This window comes from Semicossyphus pulcher, unplaced genomic scaffold, assembly GCF_022749685.1.
Source record: "Semicossyphus pulcher isolate SPU_LCO1_2020_fin unplaced genomic scaffold, fSemPul1.0.p SCAF_22, whole genome shotgun sequence".
Lineage (NCBI taxonomy): Eukaryota > Metazoa > Chordata > Actinopteri > Labriformes > Labridae > Semicossyphus > Semicossyphus pulcher.
In genome coordinates this window covers 19,128,566-19,153,443 of record NW_027211696.1, presented here as the reverse complement: position 1 = coordinate 19,153,443, position 24,878 = coordinate 19,128,566, and the positions used below count along the sequence as shown (strand labels likewise).

The window sequence follows — 24,878 nt, the reverse complement described above, 5'->3', positions numbered from 1 at the left end:
CTATGACAGGAGCTTTATAAATAAAGATGAGTTTTGTCTTACTTGTGCAGGTTTAGTGGCTGCGAAAAACACGCAGAAATTGCCCCTTCGTCATGTTGGATTCTTTTTTTACCTCAGTATTAAGTTTGTCTGATTTCTGATGACACAAGACGACACGTCAGCAGCGGCCGCAGCATCCCCAGGTTTAAAAAAGCTCCACAGTTTTTTTTGCAGTGAAGCAGCAGAAAGGAAGTGAAGGTTATATTTACGGCGCTGACGGCAGGACAATCGGCTTCATATTTAGTCCTCCTCTGTTGTTTGCATAAAGATCCGTGCGTCCCCGTGGAAACGCTGTATACATTGGACTCTTTGCTCTCTCTGCTGTGAGCTCTCAGATGCTGTCATTAATACGGCTCATCCGTGCAGCAGCAGAGGGTAATTTGAGGCCCTCAGCTCCTCACCTAAATTACATTACCTGCTAGATTACAGCAATTTTCCAGCTGTTTGCCTCCTCTGACCTTCATTACTGATAGCACCTCCCTGAAGTCTTCAATCTGAGCTCTCATTCTTGACCCCGAGCGCCGCACTCTGCCTGTTAATAACGATCACCGCGATTCGTATTCATGCGGCGCCGTTCCCTGACCCGCAGCACGTTACAACGGAGGGAATAAAACAGCTTTTCAATCACCCGTTTGGAGCCGTGATTCGGTGTCTGCAGCCGGCTGACATTCATCGCACAGGCTCGGATTGAAATGTAGAAGCTTCTGCGGAGTCCTCATTAATTTATTTAAATCACAGGGCGAATACTTCAGTGCTTTCTATCCCGAGCACCATCTTACATCAAAGTGATGTTGGGTCACCTGGGGACTGAAACATGCAGTCGGTGCACATTATCGACACCTGAAAGCACCTGCTGCATCCTCAGGGTGTGTTTCTAGAAGGCTCTCTGTATGCCCTGCTGGATTGATGCTCCGTATGTTTGATTTGTGCAAATATAAATCGTATTTTTGTTTATATTTTTTAAATTTAAAACATCCCCTTACACGTGATTTATGTTAATGAATTCTGTTTGCAGTTTGTGTAGCTACCTGTGATGTAGAGCTGCACAAAATGATCATCAAGATTATTTTGATCAATACTGAGATCAACATTAATTTTAGGGACTCATTTTTATATTGTACTTTAACATTTAGATTAACAGAGCAACTCTTTCAGTTCCCTTTTGTGCAGCTTTCGTACAAACTTTGCATCTAAGACTTAAAATCAGCTTCTCTACCTTAATTAGGCATCTTTGCATTGGTGCATCATGGGTAATTTCAATGTGTCTTTGGGAGTTGGGTGGATAGCGTCTCTGTTCTGGATGTCTGACTTGACGCTGGAGGACGGGGAGCAGCTCGTTCTTCCTCTCGGCCTTCACACACTCATCACGCTGCACTTTGTGCTTCTTTTTCAGCTGCTTCAACAAGTTAGTCGTGTCACTTTGCAGACGCAGGTTTCATCTTTGCTGATTATTTTTCCTTCCTAAAGATCTGATCTCGAAGATTTCAGTTGCGTTCTCTTTGGCAGCACCTTTAGCAATAGACGATAATTGCGGGAGGAGACGTCCCAATTTAACCCGACGTCCACGGTTGGCTCCGGTTGTAACTCTTGATTTTCCTCGCTGACGGTCGCTTTCCTTTTCAGACTGTTTGCTTCATCTGAGCGTCGAGTTTGTTTCTTCTTCTTTGGATTTTCACTTCTTGTTGAAGTTGTACCTGTAGTCATCCATCTTTTCTTTGTTTGTTCAGCCATAGTAGATTACTGTTTACTCGCAACACTTGCAGAGAGCGGAGGCGCTGCTTGTGATTTTTTTCCACAAATGTTGCCACAGACACCCAGTCTGTAATACTACAAAGGCTTTCATCAGCGGGCCACAGGCTCAGTCACCATTGTGTTACCTCATTCAGCGATAGATACAGACTTAACAGACATTTATTTACATGAAAATCTTCGAGATAATACCTTTAACATCACTCGCACTAAACCTTCAGGGGACCAGCTCTTCGTCTTCTGTTCCAGACATGTGACTTTAGTTTCTCTGTCCGTCTCTGTTGTTTACCCTTCCGCTCTAAACTGCCGCTGCGAGGTGGACGCTCATCACATGACATGCCAGCTCCCCCAAAACCTCTTCATCGCCCCCTGGGGAAGCGGGTGTTAGTTTAGGGAGCGCTTGATTTCATATGCAGCGGAATGGATTCTGCACTTGTTTAGAGCCTCTCCTAAAACTTTAAGGTAAATAACTTGGCTCTCGTATTAGATCCTAATACGTTTAAATATATTACCAGCTGTATTTACACTCTTTGTGTGCATTTTTATGTGTTATAGCAGAGTGCGATTGCCTAGACAGTCACAGTCTAACTAAGAGCCTCCTAAGAAGATGTGTGTTTATGAACTGATGCTGTAATCCAGGACTCCCCCTGTGAAGCAACAGGTTTAAACACAGCTCAGTCTTTAGGATCTGAGGGGTCGCACCATCTGCTGCCTTTAAAAGAGCAGGTTAAAAACCGGGAAGAAAAGGAAACCATTGATCTGTTTTTAAAGAGCTTCTTTAACGTCAGCCTCACCTGAACTCATCAGTAAAAACTGAACACTTCACAGAGTTTGGATTGTTTGGTGCTGAAGCAGAAAGAGATCTCTGGAGGAAAGAGGAAGAACAGATGGAGGGTATAAATAAGAGGCGCGATGTGACTGAAAGAACTAAAAGACAAGCAGTTTCTTTTTCTTCCACATGGCAGCGTTTTTCTTTCCAGCTCATCACTTTGCTTCTGCTGCATCATCCGTCCAGATCTGTGAGGGAGGTGGATTTTACAAGGTTGGAGAACACCTGACTGAGAGACGGAGTGCTGTGTCAGAGTGGAGGGGCTCAACGTGAGAGAAAGATGGATGTGTGTCAGGGAGAAGAGTCTGGACTTGCTTTTGTTTTGGTTTTTGCTCCGACTTAGCTCCCCAAAAATTGTTCTCTTGTCCGCCTTACTCATACAGTTTTAGTTTTTTGAAATGTTCCCAAGAGACAAGGAACACTGTCTAAATTAAGTTCCTGGAACATTAATTTACCTCCTTAAATGTCCCTACTTGGAGAGTAGCACTCTTCTAAGGTACAGGAACATTTGGGGTGTGGCTTGTAGAGCTCAACATCTCAGATTCTTGAGTACTCGCAGGATCATGTTTCTGCCGTATATCCGCTTTGCTTCTACTGCTCATCTCTTTTCTGCTGGACCTTCAGCTGGACGTAGGAAACACAGACAGCAAAGAGCTGAAGGAACCTTTGAGTTTTTGAACAGTAGTTCCTTGAACTGAAAGTTTGGGGTCGTTTTGGAAACAGAACTTTATTTATTTCTAAACAGTCTAAAACATTTAAAAAAATATTGGTATGTTCATTCACAGTAAGCTATCAGTTGCTCCACCTGTCATTGTTTTTTTGTCCATTTTGCAGGACATTAATCTGCAGAATGCTAAGGCTAACAAGGCTAATCAGTTTACCATCAAAATTCTGGGACATTCTGGGCATTTTAGGGTGTTTGGCTCAGTTAGTAGAGCAGGTGCCCCATGTACAGAGGCTACTGTCCTCGACACACTGATCGCAGGTTCCGCTCCCGGTCTGCCGCTTATTTGGTGCATGTCATCCCCCACTCTCTACTCGCCACATTTCCTGTCTGTCTTCAGCTGTCCTATCAAAAAATAAAGAAATACATAAAAATAAAAATAATTAAAATGAAAAAATTCATAATTATATACATATTTATATATATATAAATTCTATCACATTTTGGCCTGGACTGCAGCAAAGCAACATTTGTTAGCGCCATCAAATGGTCTAAAATATCCCTTTTGTAACGCTTTTGTGTTTCAGTTTAACTTGTTTTAAAATGATCTTGTAAAAGGGTGTTAAAATATGCACTTGATGGCTACACTATGCATGATATGCTAAAAGACTGAGGCTAAAGCTAACCCTCCTACGCAAAACGTTAACAGCTGATAATCAATGGAAAATAGATGGAAGAGAAAAAAACATTAGTAGTCTTATTCTCTGTTTGGTCCGAATCTTGTTTAAATAATTGGCTCCTGATAACACGAATGACAAATGTTCTAGTTTTTCATCAGTAGCTTGCTAGCTTAATAAGCTAACGGTAGCTTCACGAGTCGGTTGAAAATGCCGTTTCTGCTTTGGCTGAGGTCCAGAAAAAAGGGGCTTACTCACCAACTCGTGATCCATGAAGACCTGGAAATAATGGAAGTCACAAGTTATTCTTCTGTTGTACTATAAGAAAAAGATCTAACATAAGCTGTATTTCAGTCAAAACACTGTCTGGCTGCTTACTTACACTTTGGCACGCAAGAAATAGATTTATTCTTTCTTGTTTTATTTTCCAACCATATGTTTCACTTAAAAAAAATACACTACAAAATGCAAGACAGCATTTTCTTTATGTAAGCAGATCCCACATCTCTCTCTCCTCTCACTGTCTCCTGTCATCTTTCTGCCGCCTTGCAGAAAAAGAGTCGAGAGGAGAGCTGTGGCGAGGGCAGTGGGGTGGAGATCCTGGAGAACAAGCCTTACGAGGACGGACCCGGGGGCTCGGGTCAGTACACACACAAGGTCTATCACATCGGCAAACACATCCCGTCCTGGTTCTGTGCCATCCTGCCCCAAGCTGCCCTACGAGTGGAGGAGGAGTCCTGGAACGCCTACCCTTACACACGGACACGGTGAGGCAGCCACACAACACGCACAATAAGTATTCAGGTCCTTTACTTAAAGTGGAATTGATTTTGGGCCCCAATTTTTTACAAGCTTCAGTGTGCAAATAACTAAAAGGTTCAAACGGTTTTGGAATTGCTCCAGTGGATAAAAGCCATAAAACAGGCTTTAATGGCTGCAATGTAATCCTTTGGGGCAACTGCGCCTGATCAGTACGTCCATTTAAAGATCCTGTTTGCCACTGACAGGCTTAGATTATTAATATTATAAGTAAATGGACTGTACTTATATAGCGCTTTTCTAGTCTTTGCGACCACTCAAAGCTGCTTTTACACTACATATCACATTCACCCATTCACACACTGATGGCAGAGGCTGCTACGTAAAGTGCCCAACTGTCAATCAGATATCACATTCATACCCGTTGGCTATGCCACCGGGAGCAATTTGGGGTTCAGTGTCTTGCCCAAGGACACTTCGACATGTAGCCTGAGGGAGCTGGGGATCGAACCTCCGACCTTCCGATTGTAAGACGACCGACTCTTCCACTAAGCCACAGCCGCTGTCTGACAACACAACAGAAAGGAACACTAAAGAGTTAAAATAAGATTCTTGTTAACCATAAACCCAACTTCAAACCAACCAGACTCCATTGAGAAAAACTGTGATTTTACATTGCAAAACATCAGAGTTGCTGGTCTACTGCTGCCCCAAGCAGTTTGTTTTTGTTATTGTGTGACTTTCGTGTTTTAAAAGGTAAGTTTGAATCAAACCCAATATTTGTGTACCACTCAATAACAAAAAAATCAAGTCATTGGAGGACCGGCAACTTCTGTGTTCTGCAAGGTAAAATCACTGTTTTTGTGAATGGGGTCTGGTGTCTTTATAGAGAGCGATGTAACGGCTGTTTCTGCTTAAAAAAAAGCATCTAACTCTCTCACAAAATGTCTACCTCTGTTATTAAGATATTTGTTTTAACTAGAAACCGCTGTTACATCATTCTTTCCAACATCACCAGACTCCATTGACCAAAACGGTAATTTAACCTTGCAGAACACAGGAGTGGCGGATCTACAGCCGCCTCGATTGGTTAGTTAGTTTGTGTTGTTGTTTGACTTTGGTGTTTTAAATGGTTAGTTTGAATCCAAATTAATATTTGTGTAGCAAACAAACTGTTGGAGTCAGCCCTAAACTAGCAACCCTGTGTTCTGTTAGCTCACTGAATGTTTTTGTGAATGGAGTCTGGCGGCTTTGAAGAGAGCGATGTAACAGCTGTTCCTGTTTAATAAAAAGGTGTTTCTCTGTAGGGATCCTTTCTGTGATGTTGTCACACACTTAGAATAACAATCTGAGCCTGGCAGTGGAAGAACAAGAACTTTTAATGGACGTACATTGACTGGGTGCAGTTGCCCCAAAGGATTACATTGCAGCCATTACAGCCTTGATCATGGCTTCAGGCTGAGGCAATCGGCTGGAGTTATTCCAAAACTTTTGTTCCTATTAGTCATTTAGACCCTTAAATATGTAAAAATAGGGCCCAGATTTTAAAATGTATTCTTTTAATTTACATCTAGTGGAGTATCAGGATAATGTTTTAATAGGACCGTACCTGAGTGAATGTCCTTAGTTACATTCCACCGCTGCACTGTACGTTTTAAGAAGAAAATGACTCATCACGCAGACATTAAAAGTGATTAATGGTAATTAGTAGTAGAATAAGTATTGCAACAAGGCTCCGACACTTAAATCATCCCCGTGTTAAAACATTTGCTTTCAGGCAGCTGGCATCATCTTTAGTAGAGCGACTGACCTTTGAGTAATAAAATGTTGTTAATGGTTTTTATTTTACGGCTTCTTGTTCCATAAATTTAACAACTGAAAAAACTTTCTCCAGATTTTTGCTGATGGAGACGTTTTTTTTCATTTCAGATGAATAATCACATTTTCATTAACTGGTGCCAACTTTTTATCTCATCCTGATATCTTAACTCTCCAGACTGCCAAATCTAGTCCACTTTCTCAGATGACACCATGACTATATGTGCTTAGCAATAATTCTCATAGATTAGATATGAAGAACCTCATTAAAGATTTGTAGCCTCTCCATTACGTTTGAGCAAAACTTACGCACATTGAAGGCCCTGAAAAACTCATTTTCCTACAAGGAGCCCAAAAGTTCCGACATGAAAACAATTTTTTAGACCAAAACTGGAACAATGTTTGTTTTTATTTCCACGAGTTACATTTTTTGTGTGTTTACATTTTTTAAATGTCCATCTGGAAAAGCTAATATCACCTTATTCTGTGCAGCAATGTTGCTTGCAGTTGATTTTGTCCGGAACATCTTTACATATCTAACAGTTACAGAGCAACATTACGTCTGTCAAAGGGTTTTTGTTTGCCATTTTATACGGTGGTTGACAACAGCAATAGCGCTGCAACGGCCCAAATGGTTTCCCTTTGAAAAAACAAGCTGCAAATACCGAAACAATACAGAGTTAAAAACACATGCAACAATGGAAATGCTCTGCAAATGAAAAAACATGCTGCAAAAGCAGAAACAAATGCATTAACTTCAAATGTGCTGCAAATTCAGAAACGATGCAAACCCAGAAAACACATGCAAAAGAAAAACGCTGCAAATCCACTCAAGCGCTCCACAGCTGTAATTTTAGGCTCTGCAGAAGAGCTACAACTACCAATTCTTATATCATCCAATTATTTTTATTATTTGACGGTATAATTATTATTAGTATTATTTGAGTACATTAACATAAGCAGAACCCAGTGATGGTCAACAAAAATTAAATGAATCCCCTGCAGTAAAAAGATATTTCGACCATTTCATCCGACAAATGTATCCGTGCAGAGTTTCAGGGAGAAATTGAACCTTTCATATTGTAATTTTCCTTCACGATCCCGAACCATTCTAACTTTGTAGGAGGGTCTTCCATCATCCTTTCCCTTGTTAAGTATTATTTTTACTGGCTGCGAGCAGTGTTTGGAGAAGGATTCGGGTGGAATATTACCGAGATATATTATACTGAAGTCATGGTTAACCTCTGGACTGATCTCTGCTACTACCACCAGCCAGTAGGGTTAAATCAGAGCACAGTCCCAAAGGATGTGGAAGTGAGCAGCCAGGGAGTTTTCACACTTTCATACTACTTTACACAGTTACATGAGTTTTAGAAATGTCCGATTATCTCAGCTCAATAATTTAAGATGGTTCCTTGCTCTCCCCGTGCATGCGTGGGTTCCCTCCTGGTACTCCGGCTTCCTCCCACAGTCCAAACACATGCTCGTTAGGTTCATTGGTGACTCTAAATTGCCCGTAGGTGTGAGCGTGAAAGGTTGTCTGTCTGTGTGTGTCAGCCCTGTGATTGACTGGTGATCGTAACCCCGCCTCTCGCCCAACAACGGCTGGGATCGGCTCCAGCCCCCCCAACCCTGAACAGGATAAACGCTATAGATAACGGATGGATTATTGATTGAGGAAAGTGCTTCCTGACTTCTAAACAGCTGTTTCTCTTTTGTCTCTCAGGTACACGTGTCCATTTGTGGAGAAGTTCTCTATAGACATCGAGACGTATTATAAACCAGACACCGGAAACCAGGTGGATGTTTTCAACCTGTCCTCTGCCGAGAAGAGACAGAGGACTATCGGTGAGTCTGTCGTCACGCACACATCAACACAACCTCTGCTGCCTTTAAGAGAACTCAGATTCACCAACATATCTCTGAGGCAGGTGTTCAGCTCTGCATCTGTGTGACAATCATTTTGTCCCTTTGCAGACCCCATAGACATCGTGAAGGACTACATCGCTCCTCACGAGTACCTGGTGGAAGAAGACCCGAAGCTGTATCAGTCTCTGAAGACCAAACGGGGTCCTCTGTCGGACGACTGGATCGAGGAGATCAACCAGAGCCCGGGCGGATGTCCCGTCATGTGTGCCTACAAACTGTGCAAGGTGGAGTTCAGATACTGGGGCATGCAGTCCAAGATCGAGCGCTTCATACACGACGTGGGTAGGTGAAGCACGAACCAGGTGTGTGTGTGTGTGTTGGTCTGTTAAAGGCAGTTGTTTGTTTTTCTCCTCATATTGGCCAGATGCTCCCAGGTGCATGGAAGCCACACCTACCAGGAACCTGCCACACAGAATTGAACGCATATTAAAACATCATAATAAAGCACAAGGAGGCATTTTACTGCACAGTTACTTTGAATTTCCGAACTCTATAATACTGATTTATTAAAGAAAAGTATCTACGTAGGTACCTGCTCCCTCCCTGGTGAGAGGACAGGTAAAGGTAGCTGGCTGGGGCTCGAGCTGTCTGCATTAATTTCCTGCTGGTGTTTGCATGTTTCAGTGTCTCTGCTGTGATTCAGGATTATTTATCTTCCTCTGAGCGTTTACTTTCTGTCTAATCAACCTCAGAATCTGCATCCACGCGCGCTTCATCAGCACACTGAAACTGCATCTCATCTGCATCAGGACGATCACAAACCAGTCCTTCTGTCTGTTTTAGGTGTATAATAATTAACCTTATAATAAATCATTCATTTGGCTCATTCTTGCTAAATGTTCTTATGTATCACTGTTTATTTTCCTGAGATTTAATTATAATCGCTGAGTTTGTTTGCCAATTTAGTCTTTTATTGCCAGGGTGGATGTTTTAATCAGGATCAGCTCGGAGGTTTTACAACCAGCTGCTGTTTGTTTAGTTCATGAAGAGGAAGAAGTGGTGAAAATTAAAACCTCCTTTGACTGCGTTCAGACTCGGCTTGGGCTTTTTTTCCAGTCGACTGTTTACGAACAGAGCTGAGCAGGAATCTGATTCCAGCCAGCCTGCAGTTTGTAAAGCAACACGACTCAGAGGACGTCGTGGTCTGAGCTGTGTGTTTGTTGTGTGTTTGTATTAACAGAGATGGAAGGGAGGCGTGTGAATTTTGGTCAATTTTCTCAGCCATCATTAAGAGCTGTTACAGCAGTTTAAAGTGCTGCATTTGCTCATGTGTTTGACCCATAGACTGTATATAAAAATGGACGACGCATCCTCTTATTGTACCTATTTGAAGCCAAAACACTCCTGAGACGGGCGCTGCCATCTTGCTCGTTTGTATCCAGAGTGTGTGCAGTAGAAATCGGCTGGTGGAGCCGCAGTATCGATGTCCCGCCCCTTCCTCTACCCGACACACACCTGTACCTTGTGTCCTTGGCGTGTTGGAGCCCTCAGGTGTCCTTGGCGTGTTGGAGCCCTCAGGTGGGCTCAGTCTGCAGCAGAACAGCTTCTTGTGTCGGTCTGAAGCAGATATTCACGCTGATGGAAAGTTCAATGACTGTAGTGTTAGTGTTAGTTACGTCCCCTCTCGCCGTTCCTCCTCTACTCTGCTACTCAGGAACAGGACGCTGCAGGAGCCACATTTGTCAACAGAGCTGTCAGTCATGAGGCCACACCCCCTTTTTTATAGCATCAAATAACTAATTAAAAGTGTCAGAAAAATGAACACTAGGACATAAATCAGCATGATAAGAACTAACTATAATGACAGAAACCATGTTGGAGAAAAATGTATTTTGATTTTATAGTTTGACTCATTACGCTTATGAGCTATACTGCAGCCAGCCAGCAGGGGGCGATAGAGAGGGTTTGGACTCACTCATAGGGCGCTGTCATGTCGGCCATCTTTTTATACAGTCTATGTTTTGACTGTTTAATGTACACTTACATCACAGGTTCCTCCTGTGCTGGTAACAGCATTGACTTGATTCTGACCCTGATGTCTGAACCCGAACACGTTTTACCTGGACCTTTACAAGACCTGCCTCTCATTCTGTATTTGGAACCATAACTTTTATATTTCTAAGGTCACGTCACAGAAATCAGATTTGTTCGTCTCTAAAATGTATTTAACTGCCTCTAAATCCTCGTTTGTGTCCCCCAGGCCTCCGTAAAGTGATGGTTCGAGCCCATCGACAGGCGTGGTGCTGGCAGGACGAGTGGTACGGTCTGACCATCGAGGACATCCGGCAGCTGGAGCTGGAGACGCAGCTGGCTTTGGCCAAGAAGATGGCCCAGTACAGCCTCAGCGAGGAGGGGGGGCCGGAGACCAACGGCTCCTCGGTGAACCAGGACCAGGAGCAGGGAGCGGAGGTGGGAGGGTCGGCGGGAGAGGCAGAGGGAGGAGGTGGGAAGCTGGGAGACTCGCTGGAGACACGAGGGGAGCTCACCAAGCAGTGGTCCACCTCCTCCAGATCCTCCAACAGGTCGTCAAAGAGAGGAGGTGAGGAGGAGTTTGTGATGTTATTTATATTACATGATGCAGATTAATTTACAGTCAGATGAACATGCTCCTGTTCTCCGTGTGAAGCTGGGAGTCCGTCTCATCAGAACATCTCCGAGTGGAGGATGCAGAGTATCGCCAGAGACTCAGAGGACAGCACGGACGACGAGTTCTTTGATGCTCACGGTAAAATCTTTTATATTTTATATTCCGCTGACATTTGGTCTTATTTTGATGTAATCTGACGGATTAATCAAGTTCTACTTTATCTTATCTTGTCCTATAATAGGGAAAATGTACACAAAGTATTGTAAGTCTCGGTCTCCAAGTTGCTTCCCTAGCAGCCCCTCAATCCTGCAAGAGGCGTAGCAGAGTGAATCCACCCTCTTATTCAAACTTTTGCCTCCAAAGAAACAAAATGGCAACGGCCAAAAATGCCAAACCTGTGGTGTGAAAATCCAAAGGGTGATGTCGAGCTGGTTGCATCCACTTTTTAAATGCAGTCTATGCCACCAACGCAGAAAAATGTTCTCTCCAGAAGCGTGGTCGTCCAGCAAAACCCGGGTTGTAGACGAACTTGTGACAAGAACGTTTGTATTTCGACAGTTTGTCTCGCACCAGAAGATAAAATATTTGCTTTTGTTAAGAATGTTTACAGTTGTAAAATCCTGTCTGTCAGTTTTATAAACTTTGAATCGTTTTAGTGTCTGATAAATCTTTAAATCCGGTGATCTGTTACTCATTTTGTACTCTGGATAAATCAAGATAGCTGAACCTGGAGTAACATGCTCTCACCAACAGGCTGCGTTTTCATGATGAACACACTTACAGAGACAAGAAATACTTTTGGCCTTTGAAGTTGGACTTATGATTTAAATTTCGGGGTTCTCCCAGAGGTTTAGCGACTGTGACTGCAGGTTTGATCCCCTTTCAATCGGGAATGTGGCACAGTGCCTGATCAAACAGAAAAAGAGGAAACCAGGAGGTTTGAGGTTTGTAGAGAGGCGTTTCCACTGAGTGCATGAAACACAAACTGCACATAAACAGGAGCCGTCTTTGTTTCTGGGATCGGTTTCTCTGTGATTAGTTGATTTACAGGTCTTCTGTGTTTCTCGCAGAAGATTTTTCAGACAACGAGGAGATGTTTGCCAAAGAGATCACCAAGTGGAGCTCCAACGATCTGATGGACAAGATCGAAACCAACGAGGTGGACGAAGCACAAGGTAGGCAGCACACTTCTCATTTATGTTTTGGTATTACTTTAAGATAGGAGAACTGTACTTTGATATTTTCAAAGATAAGACATTTATATTTCAAGTCCGTATTTTGGAACGAATGAACCGATGTGTTCGCAGAGCCGCTGTATCAGGAGTCGGGCGGGGAGTACGCTGTGATGAGCAACGAGGAGAGGCAGATGGAGGTAAAGTTTCCTCTTGTTTCCTTCACGTCTCACATTAACACCGTTAATTAAAGAGCTTGTAGAAAAACTCCTTAATCACCTGTCACTCATCCGGCCTGTGTAGAAAATTAGGATCCACCTATTTTTTTTTTTTTACCAGAGCCATAAAATATTAAGGGCACAGTTTCTTTCCTGACGTTGGTGAGAGGTTCAGAGGTTTTATCAACGGCAGCAAACTAAATCCTTTAAGCAAAAACAATAAATAAAGGAGTAATGTTTGATTTTTCCCCTGCGTGTCGCTCATCTGCTCACTCCTTTATCCCTTTTAACCCTGTCTCCTGCCTGTCTGTGTGCTTTCTGTCCTCTTACCTGCAGGACTGCTCGTCTCAGCAGTGTCTCCAGCCGTCCAAAATTCACGTCCTCGTTCTCGTCCTGCACGGAGGAAACATTCTGGACACCGGCTCTGGTACAGCAGCAACCAAACCCTGCAGCACTATTAGAAAGTGGCAGTAAATTCATGCTAAAATCAAGTCTAATATTTAAACTCAAAGCAGATTTAATCTAGATAATTATAGTAATAGTGGATAAAAGGCTGTGTGATGTAAAAAGGAGCGGCTTCAGATAATTATCTGCAGCTTCCTTCGGCTCTATGGAGCGTTTTAGCCTCTTTCTGCTCATTGTTTTGGTTTGATGGTCTAACTTTATTCTCTTATAGTCCTTTTTGCAGCAGCAGGCAACAATTTTTAGCAGAAAAGCATTAAAGATATGATCGTACACTACCTGCAAAGTACAGAATGGCAGGCAGACAAAGTTAGCAAAAAGCTAGTTAGCATTTTGGAGCATTTAGCAGCATTTATCATTTTACCACAGGAGATGGTGGAGACCAAAAACAGAGCTGATAGAGGGAGAATATTGGTCGTAATTCTTCCAGAGGACACAAACACAACTCCACATGAACGCTCATGCTGCTACACTTCAAGCAGATGCATAAATAAGCAACTGTTTGGTTAGCAAGCTGGCAAACACAAATGTTAAAGAGGGGGTATGATGCTGTTTCACATTTTAAGACACATATGATGTTACAATGTTGGATGTTCAGACTAAACGTGGTGAAGTTTCAGATCTGTAGGTAAAAGTATGTTGGAGTAATCCCCAGGCTCCTCAGCTCAATCTGCAGGCTGCTGTGAACGCCAGGTTTCACACTGTGACGTCACAAAGTGCAGCCTCAGCAGGCTTCAGAGAGCTGGCCAATAAGAAGAGAGTGAGCTTGTAGAGGTGGGGTTTCTTAAAGGGACAGAGCTGACTGAGTGGTTTCAGGCAGAGGCTGTGTGAGGGCCTGCACAGAGCACCAGTGTGAGAAGTTTTTTTTTTACTGTAAATGATGCTAAGCTACTGGTATCACAGAGTGAAATATGAAGCTTGAAATTAGCTCCCCCCTTTAAGGGTGACAAACTTTTGAAACCACTAACCTGGAGTCGTGTGTGACCCTGTTGTTTGTCTGCAGGTGAGCAGAACAGCAAACAGGGTGATGGAAACACACTGAGTGGAGCCTTCGAGACGGTGATGAGGGTCCACTACCCCGCAGCTCTGGGCCGCCTCGCCATCCGGATGGTCCCCTGTCCTGCTGTGTGTGTGGACGCCTTCTCACTCGTCTCAAAGTGAGCAACACAGTATTCAATTATTCTGCTTTAATTCATCCACAACCTGCTGCGTGAATGTCACACACACAAGCAGGAGAGATAACAACGTGTGTGTTCTGCTCGTCAGTCTCAGTCCGTACAGCTACGACGAGAGCTGCCTGTCCAGCAGCCAGGACCACATCCCTCTGGCCGCTCTGCCGCTTTTAGCCACGTCTGCGCCGCAGTACCAGGACGCCGTGGCAACAGTCATCCTACGAGCCAACCAGGTGTACAATGACTTCATCAAGTCTTTAGAGGGAGCGACTTTCAGCGGTCAGGTCAGTGCGGGGCCTGAGGGTGCATGTTCCTGCTTCAGATTAGCTTAGTGATGCATGTAGGAATGTAGCTCATTTATGTGTGTGTGTGCTTTGTGTTCAGGTGTGTGTCATCGGGGACTGTGTTGGAGGTATCCTGGGGTTTGACGCGCTCTGCAGCAGCTCTGTGACGGTGTCGGAAAGCCAGAACAGCAGCAGACGAGGCAGCGCCATCAGTGTTCAGGTAACATGCGTGGGGCGCTCTCAAAGCACTTTCCTGTTACTTTACATTTTCACTTCTTGTTTCCATCCTGATGATGTTCTCCTTGTTCTCCCTCTCTCAGGACACAGACCTCCTCTCTCCAGGTATCGTCATAAACAGCATCTCTCCGTCCTCGCCCACCCTTGAAGGAAGCCGCCATCTCAGCCGCAGCAACATCGACATCCCCCGCTGCTCGGGGCCCGACGACCCCAAGAGGCAACTTCCACGCAAACGCAGCGACTCGTCCACGTACGAGTTAGACACCATCAAACATCACCAAGCCTTCCTGTCCAGGTGAGACGCAGAGATGACATTTTATTCTTGATTTAGTTTCTAAGTTGAGGAGAGAAGAGAAGTTTTTATTAAGCAAAAGCAGCCTTTTCATCGCTCTCTTCAAAGCTGCCAGACTCCATTGACAAAAACAGTAATTTTACCTTGCAGAAGAGTGGCGTTGTCTGTCGATCAGTATCTGTTTTTGCGTTATTGTGCATTACACAAATATTGTGTTGGATCCAAACTAACTATTTAAAACAACAATTACACACGATAACACAAACAAACCAACCAATCAAGGCGGTATAGTGAACCAGCACCTCTTGTGTTCTTGGAGGTAAAATTACCGCTTTTTTAAATGGAGTTTGGTGGTTTCAAAGAGAGAAGTTTACCTTCCTTTCTGGGTTAGATTAAGCATCTTTACTTACGACCAACAAAAGATCTATCTCTATAGAGGTACTGTCAGTAATGTCAGACACTTAGAATAACAATCTGAGCCTGTCAGTGGTAAAAAAAAATAAGCACATCTGCAAGATAATATTGCAGCCACTACAGTGTGACTTGTACCTGATGGACATTAAGACCCCAAAAATATGAACACGTTGCACCCAGGTTGGAAAATTGTGGAATTCCCCTTTAAAGTGAGGTACACATCAATGCATTTAACCAAGAAATATAATGCATACGCTTCAGAAATTCTGCATAAGATGTATTTTCTTTTAAGTACATTCTTGCACTCAATAAAGGTTTTAAAAGCAGGACTTTTACATGTAGCTTTTTCTACTTTTCCACACTATAATACTGCTTTTTGTCCTTAAATAAAATCTCTTTCACCACTTTTCTGTCTGACTTTACTTCCTGAGTAATGACATGAACACTGATTGCATGCCTGTCTCCTCCCAGTCTTCACTCCAGCGTGCTCCACGGGGAGCCCGGGTCGCGGCGCTCCAGTAACAGCACCATGCTGGAAGGAGGCTCTCTGGGAAAGTTTGACTTTGAGGTGACTGACTTCTTCCTGTTCGGCTCTCCTCTGGGGCTGGTGCTCGCTCTGAGGAAGACTGTGGTGCCCTCGTTAGACGGTGAGGAAGGTTATTCGTTCTCTTTCGTTTTAGTTTTCTGTCAGCTTAAAGTTTTGAGCGTCGCTGTAGGTTTAGAAACACAAATGTATTCGCAAGATGAACAGGAAGTGGTTATTTGTAGCATCTTGTGTGTCTTCCTGTGTGAGATGCACGTCTCTAACAGCTGGAAAGCAGGTGTCAGGGGCCAGAGGTCACGTCTCTGATCTCAGAGGCTGACGAGAAGAGACTGATACGTGATTAAAGTCACTGAGCGTCCTCCGAGGCTTAAAGCAGAGAGGTCACTGACCTGCAGCTGCTGAGGGAACATCTGGACTAATTTCTGATCAGATGTGATTTAAGTCGTTTCATTTTTCATTTCTCGAGTGTATTTTGGTAAATAAGTAATCACACACTTTGCAGAATAGAATAGGAAGACAAATGCTGCCAACAAACAGACAACAGACAACAAAAATGTAATATTCTTATGTCTATATGTTGCTAACATGAAGCTAATGCCTGCTGCTTGTTAGCTTAGCTTAGCATAAAGAAGGGAAACAGCTTGCCCTGCTTTGACTTAAGGTAAAAAACATGTCAGCTAGGAGCGCCCCTTTAATTTTACAAAAATATATCAACAAAAAACTGTTAAAAAGGTGATTTTGGAGGAATTACAGCTGAAACAAAGTCTCTGCTCCCGACCGAGGAACAGTCAGCACATAACCGTCGTTAAACTGCAGGCTCGTTTTCACTCTTTGTTGTAAAAGGATTTTACAAATGAGACATAAATGTTAAGTAGTAAGCTTTGGAAGTGTCTATTAAGGTGCTTTTCGACAACAGGAACTTTTTCCATTGATCTACCCCCTGAAACGTCCCTGCCTGGGGGGCAGTATTTTCCAAAGGTCCAGGAACTTTGCAGTGCTGATCGTTTCTGATTGGTTGAGTACTCGCAGCGTTTTATTTCACGGCCATGTCTAAAAGACTGCAGCTGCAAGCCCCCTACTGGCCTGGCGGTGTAGTGCAGTTACTTTTATTGCTTCTCCATACGTTATCGGCCTGATTTGCATAATCTGCCCAGGTCGCTGTGGACACGTAGACAACAACGGGCCACAGGAACCATTTAGTTCCTTGAAGAGAAGTTCCTGCACTTTTGGTCGAAAAGCGCCTGTAGAAGTTCCAACTTTGAACCAGTCTGTAAATGTCTTTTTACACTCCTTCGCTCTCATTGCATCTCTTTCTCCTCTGCAGTGTCCGCCCTGCGTCCGGCCTGTCAGCAAGTCTACAACCTGTTTCATCCGGCCGATCCCTCGGCCTCCCGCCTCGAGCCGCTCCTGGACAAACGCTTCCACCTGCTGCCGCCCTTCAGTGTCCCTCGTTATCAGCGCTTTCCTCTGGGTGACGGACACTCAGCTCTCCTGGGTGAGTCCTAAAAAATAACTCACTGCACTTTTACTGTTTCCAGGCTTTGCTTTATGCAGATGAGTCGTTGCTTGTCGTGTCATCCAGCTCTTTCTTCTCCCCTTCATCTGCTTCCTAGTTGACACTGTTCAGAGTAACCCTCAGCTCCTGATGGAGTCCGCTGGTTCAGCCTCCAACCGCTTCCAGGAAAACATGGTTAATGAGACGTCCATCCCCGTGCCCGTCCTCAACTGGCAGACATCGCAGCTCCACGCCGACAGTGTGTATCTGTTTTTCTGACGTCGTCTTATTTACTGAGCTTCTACCATTGTTTTCATTTCATTAAACATTGAACTTGGATTACAGACAGTTGGGGGAATATGTTAAATACAACGACTCTTCTAACCTACACCTCTAAAGCTTGCTAATTAGTGCTTTGCAACCTCCTGTTAACAGAACGACTCCAGTAGGTGAGAAGAAATAGTCCCGTGCAGCGCCCTCCGTGCTGTTTTCACACCTTGGTTTTTATTGCTTTCCATTGGACTGAGTCAGGCTAACGGTTATCTTTTACTTCCACCCTTTATGCTAAGCTAAGCTAACCAGCTGCTGGCTGTAGCCTTGTATTTAGTCCACAGATATAAGAGTTCGATCATTCTTCTCATTATGCTCTTGGTAAGAAAGCAACTCCATGCAGTTCCCCTTTTTTTGTCCATTTCCTTTAATTACTGAGCTCGAGGGAAGATGGCAACATCACCAGAAAACATACTTTCAATTTGGACGTGCAAACACAATTTTACCTTGCAATTAAAGAGGATAAATAGCGACATCCCGGGCGCCCTCACGTTGTAGTTTACACCCAAATAAAGAGGTTTAGATCGTCTGTATAATACTACAAATGGCCGCCCAGTACAGACAGAGTGCTCCTTCCTTCTTTGCTCTCTGTTTGTAATCGTAGACACTAAAAGTGGCAGGTTTTGGCGAAGATTTCACTCGTTTCATATGGCAGCCCTTTTGTTCCTGATCTTATTTACAGGTTTAATGTTTTATATGATGTTTTCTTCTGCGGCATTTAGACGTTTTTACGCCATTTTCCACTCAAAATGTCCTTCCTTTTGCAAGCAGCGTCGTCTAAGATGATTTTAATTGGTTTAAAGATAAACAAACAACACAGAGGGAAACGTTGAAGGGTTCAGCCTCACCTGTCTTCACGCTGCTCTGTAGATCTCTCTGGCTAAGACTTGACCTTGACCGTTTGAAGCTGATGTCAGACTGCTGCTGCTTCTTGTCTCTTCTCGTGGCGTGTGCTCTGTTCCCGGATCTCAGCAGTTATTTTGCTGACTCACAACTTTGTTAACTGCTCTCTTTAAAAGTTTCACTTTAAAACATTGAAGCTGGCAGCGATCACAGTTGGTATTTTGGACTCAGCTCTTGGACGATGAAGTTGTTAAACTGATTGAACAGTTTTCTGATGACCAACAGAAACGATGCCAGTTTTATTCTCATCACTCGCTGTCCTCTCTCGTCTCCTGTCTCTGTCTCTGCAGCCGACTCGCTCCACTCTCACATGTTTGTGGACGGGCAGTACCCGTCGTCCACGTCACCTGGAGTCCCTCACCTTCGATGTAACCGCAGGGCGAGCGAGGCCAGCATAGCCAGCCAGGTGTCAGGCATGGCCGACTCTTACACCGCCTCCAACATCGCCACGAGTAAGTCGACCTCTGACCTCCTGTGTTTGACCCTGGTTTTGCTCTACAAGCTGACTGTTCACATGTTGACATTCTCGTTTCCTCCCTCCTAACGTCCCCTCATGAAGTCAGCACCCCTAAAAGGCCGCGGCTGCTGACCCAGCTGGCTCTGCCCTACAATAGGTTGTCCTGTCGGAACCCGTCGTTTCGCTTACGGCAGAAAATCCGACAGGTGTTCCCGAAACCCAACGGGGTGGAGTCTGAGCACAGCTCGGACTTTAGCTCTGACATGACCTCTGACCTCACTGATGTCACGTCTGACATCACAGACTTCAACTCAGTGCCCCCGTCGCCCCGGGTGGTGAAGAACGTAGAGCAAGGTACCCTGGGAGCTGTAGTAAGAGGACATGAGGGGAGGATGCTAGGCTCCGTCCTCATTCCCTGCTTCCTCTGTCCTTCCTCCTCAGTAGAAAAAACAGATCCTTCGTGTGCGACTTCTTACGCTCAGTTTGATGAGAACCTCTTTGATCAGGTTCTCTCAGACTCAGAGTATTTTGAGTGTTTCCAACCTTTCTGCACCTCATCACTGTTGTTTTTATTCATAGCTCGGACTCTAGCTCCTTCTAGTTTAACCCTTAAAACTTTTACTTCCAGTTTGTGAACCTCTGAGCTGTTCATCTCTAGATGAGCAGAATAGATCTGCAGTGGACCCAACAATAAACATCGAGCTTCTAGATGCTCTGATTCCTAATCTTCTCCATCTCTTCCTCATCCCCCGGCTGTAGTTGCCTCCCGGTGGTGGGGCAGTAAGAGGATGGACTACGCCCTGTACTGCCCGGACGCTCTGACAGCGTTTCCCACAGTGGCTCTGCCTCATCTCTTCCACGCCTCCTACTGGGAGTCCACGGACGTCGTCTCCTTCTTACTCCGACAGGTAAAGTCTTGTTGCAGCTCGGCTGTGATGATGGGGAGCCACCATTTTGGTCCAGACTGAAATATCATTATCTTTGGCTGAAGTGAAGCGCTGAGGCAGGCAGAAGCTTCACAGGAGATCAGGATGACTGTGACACTGAAGTAGCATGTACTACATGAGTATGGAACAGGTTCTGGGGTATTTAATTAAAAGTATTCTCTTCTCTTTTAGGTGATGAGACATGAGAACTCCAGCATTTTGGAGCTGGATGGTAAAGAAGTGTCTGAGTTCACTCCGTCCAAACCTCGGGAGAAGTGGCTCCGCAAGAGGACTCATGTTAAAATCAGGGTAAGATGTTTCTTTGCTCAGTCTGCATGTTCTTCCCGCAAGTTCCGCCTGTTTTTCCTGCATACGCCGCAGCAGACTACAAGCGTAGTTCAAACAGAACATTTGACTTCCCGGAAATCCACGTCCCTGCCTACAGATTCTACATTTCTATGTAGAATCTGATTCTACATTTCAATGTAGAATCTGTTAATAGAGATGACCTAATATCTACCTGTTGACCCTTTTGGAGAGGTCACACCACAGACTGTATAAAGTTGGCTGACAAAAGTGAAGCCAAGCCCTCTCTATCGCCCCCTGCTGACTGGCTGCAGTACAGCTCATAAGCCCCGCCTCCTCCATGTTAACAGATGGGACATGAGTCAAACTATAAAATCAAAATACATTTTTCTCAAACATGGTTTCTGTCATTATAGTTAGTTCTTATCCTGCTGATTTATGTCCAAGTGTGCCATAAATGCCATAAAGTGCGCTGACGCTATAATGCTATAAAAAGGGGGTGTGGCCTCATGATTGACAGCTCTGTTGACAAATGGGGCTCCTGCAGCGTTCTGTTCCCGAGCAGCAGAGTAGAGGAGGAGAGAGGAGACATAACTAACACTAACACTACAGTCATTGAACTTTCCACCTGAGGGCTCCAACACGGCAAGGACACAAATTAAAATAGAGGAGGGGGTGGGACGTCAATGCAGCGGCTCTCCCAGCTGAAATGACACCCAGGAAGTGATCCCACTAAATGTAAAATGACAGCATGATTCTGACTTCCTGTTTGTCCTCCTCTGTGTGTCAGAATGTGACGGCTAACCACCGTGTGAATGACGCCGTGTTCAACGAAGACGGAGCCCAGATGGTGACGGGACGTTTCATGTACGGCCCTCTGGACATGGTCACCCTTACTGGGGAGAAGGTAATGACGACGTCCAGCTGCAGTGCACTAAAAAAACCATCTTATGTAACGGTGGCACCATCTGTGTCATTAAGGTCAAACAGAGACGCACAGTGTCGTGATGATCGCTGTGTTACTTCCTGCAGATTGACATCCACATCATGACCCAGCCTCCCTCTGGAGAGTGGGTGTACTTTGACACGGAGCTCACCAACAGCAGTGGACGGGTCTCTTATGTAATCCCAGAGAGCAGGCGGCTCGGGATCGGAGTGTATCCTGTCAAAATGGTGGTCAGGTACGTCGAACCAGCGGTGCACTGTCTGAAGGGCTGGGGGGGGGTGGGGGGATTAAAGGGCACCAGCTGCGTGTGGTGGGGGCACCAGCGGGCCGAAAAATGTGACGCATTCATGGTGAAACTTTTCCAAACACTGGGTCAGATTCAAGAATTACTTATGAGTCATTATGTGACTCGGATTAACAGTACAACGAGTACAACGCTGGATTAACAACTATGTAACTGAGTAGAGGAACACTGAGGCCTTCTTATTTTCTAGCATGTAAGGCAGCCTCATGTTTTCTCCCCCTGATGGGCAACATAGAGGGACAGCAAGTTACTCAGAGAAGAGTGAGAAGAGTGAGAAGAATGCTCACGATCTTGACATTCTTTCAATAAAAGGAAAATGTTCTTCCTCCAAAGGGGGGCATGACAGAAACACAGTGTGGCACCTGTTTCCCATTTTCTCCTCTATGAGTGCATTTTATCACATTTTCTCCACCTCTGAGGGCTCTTCATCACGTTCTCTCCACTATAAAGTAGGGATGCACGATATTGGATTTTTTGCCGATATCCGATATGCCGATATTTTACAACTCATTTAGCCGATTACCGATACGGATACCGATATTTTTTTCCCGCACACCTAATTGCAGAGATCATCAACTCTCTTCTGTATTGGAATTAGTGTACAGTATAATGGTGATACTCTTATCACATTTGTTACAACGGTCGGGGTGACGGGTCTTGAGATGGTTTGTAGTGTTGAAAGACTTTGCCTTGGCTCCTCCTCGCAGCACCGAAGCTGAGCAGTCATTGCAAAGAGCAGTTTTGTTTCTATTTCGGACACTTTGAAAAACTTCCACACCACGGACATTTTGGCTTCTAACTCTCTCATGCTGCAGGTAGACACACGTGACGTCATCACGCTGCGCCGCGCAGGTCTTCTTCGCGCCGGGGACATTGCGCCGAGGTCGGGCATTTAATCAAGTATGCAGCAGCCCATTATTTTATCGGTTAATTATATCGGCGGATATCGGCGTGTTGATCCATTTTTAAGCCAATATCGGCCGATACCGATAACGTGCCGATAGTATCGTGCATCCCTACGATAAAGGCATCCTAAAAGACACTTCCTTCCCTTTTCTCTGCTGACAGGGCAGCCAAGAGGGCATTTAATTGTGTTTTTTCCACTAGCAGGGCACTTGGAGGGCCCTGTATCCCATGTTCTCCTCTCAATGGGCACCCTGGACTGCATTTAATCACTTTATGTGCACAAACAGGCACCCTTAAAGCCTCTTTATTGCATTTTCTCCACTACTAGGGCACCGCATCACGTTCTCTCCACTAAGAGGGAAACTTTAAAGGCACATTTTCTCCAGTTAAAGGGCAGTTACTCACATTTTCTCTCGTTGAACCTGCACTGGTGTGTTTTCTCAACTAAGACGGCATCCTAAAAGGCACCCAGAGGGCCTTGTGTCCCTTTTCCTCCTCTAAAGAGGCACCATAGGATACATTTAATAATCTCCACAAAAAAGGCACCCTTGAGGGCTTATCATTCTTAAAGGGCGCTGATCAAGTTTTCTCCACTAAGAGGAAAACTCAAGAGGTATCTCAACAAGTTTTGTCCACTGAAAGGACACCTAGATGGTCCTGTACCCCATTTTCTTCTCTAAAGATTCCCCCCAGGGGTGCACTTACTCACATTTCCTCCTCCTCTGAGGGTACTTTTGCAGCATTTTTCCCTAAAATTCCATGAGTGTGAGAAGTCAGATATTTCATGTAAGAGATGTTTATTTCTTCCTCCTTCATCTCCTCCTTTAACAATAATGTTTCCTCTGTCTCTGTTTCTCCCACAGGGGTGACCACACGGTTGCAGACAGCTATCTCTCCATCGTACCTCGAGGGACAGAGTTTGTCGTGTTCAGTATTGACGGCTCGTTCGCTGCCAGCGTGTCTATAATGGGCAGCGACCCAAAGGTTCGAGCTGGAGCTGTGGATGTGGTGAGGTGAGGATCGCACACTGAACCCCCGGACGTACAGGTCATGGAGGTAAATGACTCTGGGCTCTATTGATTGTCTTGTTTCTCGCAGATACTGGCAGGACCTGGGCTACATGATCGTGTACGTGACGGGTCGCCCCGACATGCAGAAGCAGCGTGTGGTGGCCTGGCTCTCTCAGCATAACTTTCCTCACGGCGTCGTCTCCTTCTGCGACGGGCTGGTCCACGACCCGCTCCGACACAAGGCCAACTTCCTCAAGACCCTCATCAACGAGGTATGACCGGCCGCTGCGAGTCTGAGGTGGTTTTATGATGAGATCCTTTAATTCTCTGAAGGCTGACCTTTCTCTTTGATCAGGCCCACATGAGGATCTTTGCTGCCTACGGCTCCACCAAGGACATCTCCGTGTACTCGACTATCGGCCTGCCTCCGTCTCACATCTACATAGTGGGAAGGCCCACAAAGAAAATGCAGCATCAGTGCCAGGTAGGGAATAATCCTGATACGTAAGGCTCTGTGTATATTCACTCTGCATCAGCTCATCATGATTGTAATAGTTTGATTGCAGCAGCAGAACACAGCTTGTGTTTGGCGTCTCAGCTCCGACCTCATCGCTCCTCACATTTAGTTTACATGCAGAAATTTGAGGAGTGATGAGGTGATATCCTGCACCGATTTCAAACATTAAACATGTTCAGTACTTACGATAGATGTCCTGTGGTGTGAGGGATGTTAAGAGTGTGATTTTACCTCCCCCGATCTGCTCTGAAGATGTCATGGCCGCACCGATTTCAAACATTAAACATGTTCAGTACTTAAGATAGATGTCCTGTTGTGTGGGGGAACCCCGAGGACAGACGAGCCCGCACTCTGTAGATCGTCATGTGGAACCAAACGATAGCCAATCAGGAAAAGAGCTGACTGAAGTAGAAAGCACAACAACCACAGCCATTGCGACAAAAGGAAACACAAAGCATAAAGTAACATGTAGAGAGTCGGGTAACTAAATCTTTTGGTGTGGGCCAGCCTTTAAAGGGCCAGTGCGCCGATTTTTCAACCTCAGTCCTATCATGCTATTATGGGGAGCTTGTGCTGTTATGTGCCTCTGGAGGACGCTATCTGCTTCTCCAATGGCCCTCCGCCAGACTAAAAACGCGTCAGCTGGCGGAGGCCAGGGAGCTCGCTAAACTACACTTCCTCAATCTCGGACGCCCGCCTCCGATGTCACGTCGAGTTCATAGTCATCAGGTTTGAAATGTAGACTGCAGACCTGAAGATTTTTTAGACGATCCACCGGAATATTCTTGTCGTATTTCAGATTCTGTCCCACTCTGAGCCGTTGTCTGCAGTGAAACGGTAGTATTTCACTCCAGCGACTCTGGCTGGGCCGTTCCTTTCAGAGGGAGGGGCGCAATGCATGCTGGGTGTTGTAGGAATGTAGAATGGGCGAA

General features: G+C 44.9%; 1 protein-coding gene across 1 annotated transcript in view; it reads left to right on the top strand.

Annotated features, from left to right (window-relative positions):
• Positions 1–24,878, top strand: part of LOC138601823 (membrane-associated phosphatidylinositol transfer protein 2-like) — a 41,163-nt gene that overhangs the window by 14,696 nt on the left and 1,589 nt on the right. Inside the window, exons 3-26 of the mRNA XM_069673070.1 lie at positions 4,511–4,725; positions 8,262–8,383; positions 8,513–8,746; positions 10,665–11,003; positions 11,091–11,189; positions 12,122–12,226; positions 12,359–12,423; positions 12,778–12,868; positions 13,907–14,060; positions 14,170–14,359; positions 14,460–14,579; positions 14,680–14,891; positions 15,774–15,949; positions 17,171–17,341; positions 17,460–17,600; positions 18,865–19,050; positions 19,134–19,385; positions 19,791–19,939; positions 20,150–20,266; positions 21,054–21,170; positions 21,296–21,444; positions 23,283–23,432; positions 23,518–23,701; positions 23,785–23,913. Of these exons, the coding sequence (XP_069529171.1) occupies positions 4,511–4,725; positions 8,262–8,383; positions 8,513–8,746; positions 10,665–11,003; positions 11,091–11,189; positions 12,122–12,226; positions 12,359–12,423; positions 12,778–12,868; positions 13,907–14,060; positions 14,170–14,359; positions 14,460–14,579; positions 14,680–14,891; positions 15,774–15,949; positions 17,171–17,341; positions 17,460–17,600; positions 18,865–19,050; positions 19,134–19,385; positions 19,791–19,939; positions 20,150–20,266; positions 21,054–21,170; positions 21,296–21,444; positions 23,283–23,432; positions 23,518–23,701; positions 23,785–23,913 (3,867 nt within the window). The remainder of the gene's footprint in view (positions 1–4,510; positions 4,726–8,261; positions 8,384–8,512; positions 8,747–10,664; positions 11,004–11,090; positions 11,190–12,121; positions 12,227–12,358; positions 12,424–12,777; positions 12,869–13,906; positions 14,061–14,169; positions 14,360–14,459; positions 14,580–14,679; positions 14,892–15,773; positions 15,950–17,170; positions 17,342–17,459; positions 17,601–18,864; positions 19,051–19,133; positions 19,386–19,790; positions 19,940–20,149; positions 20,267–21,053; positions 21,171–21,295; positions 21,445–23,282; positions 23,433–23,517; positions 23,702–23,784; positions 23,914–24,878) is intronic.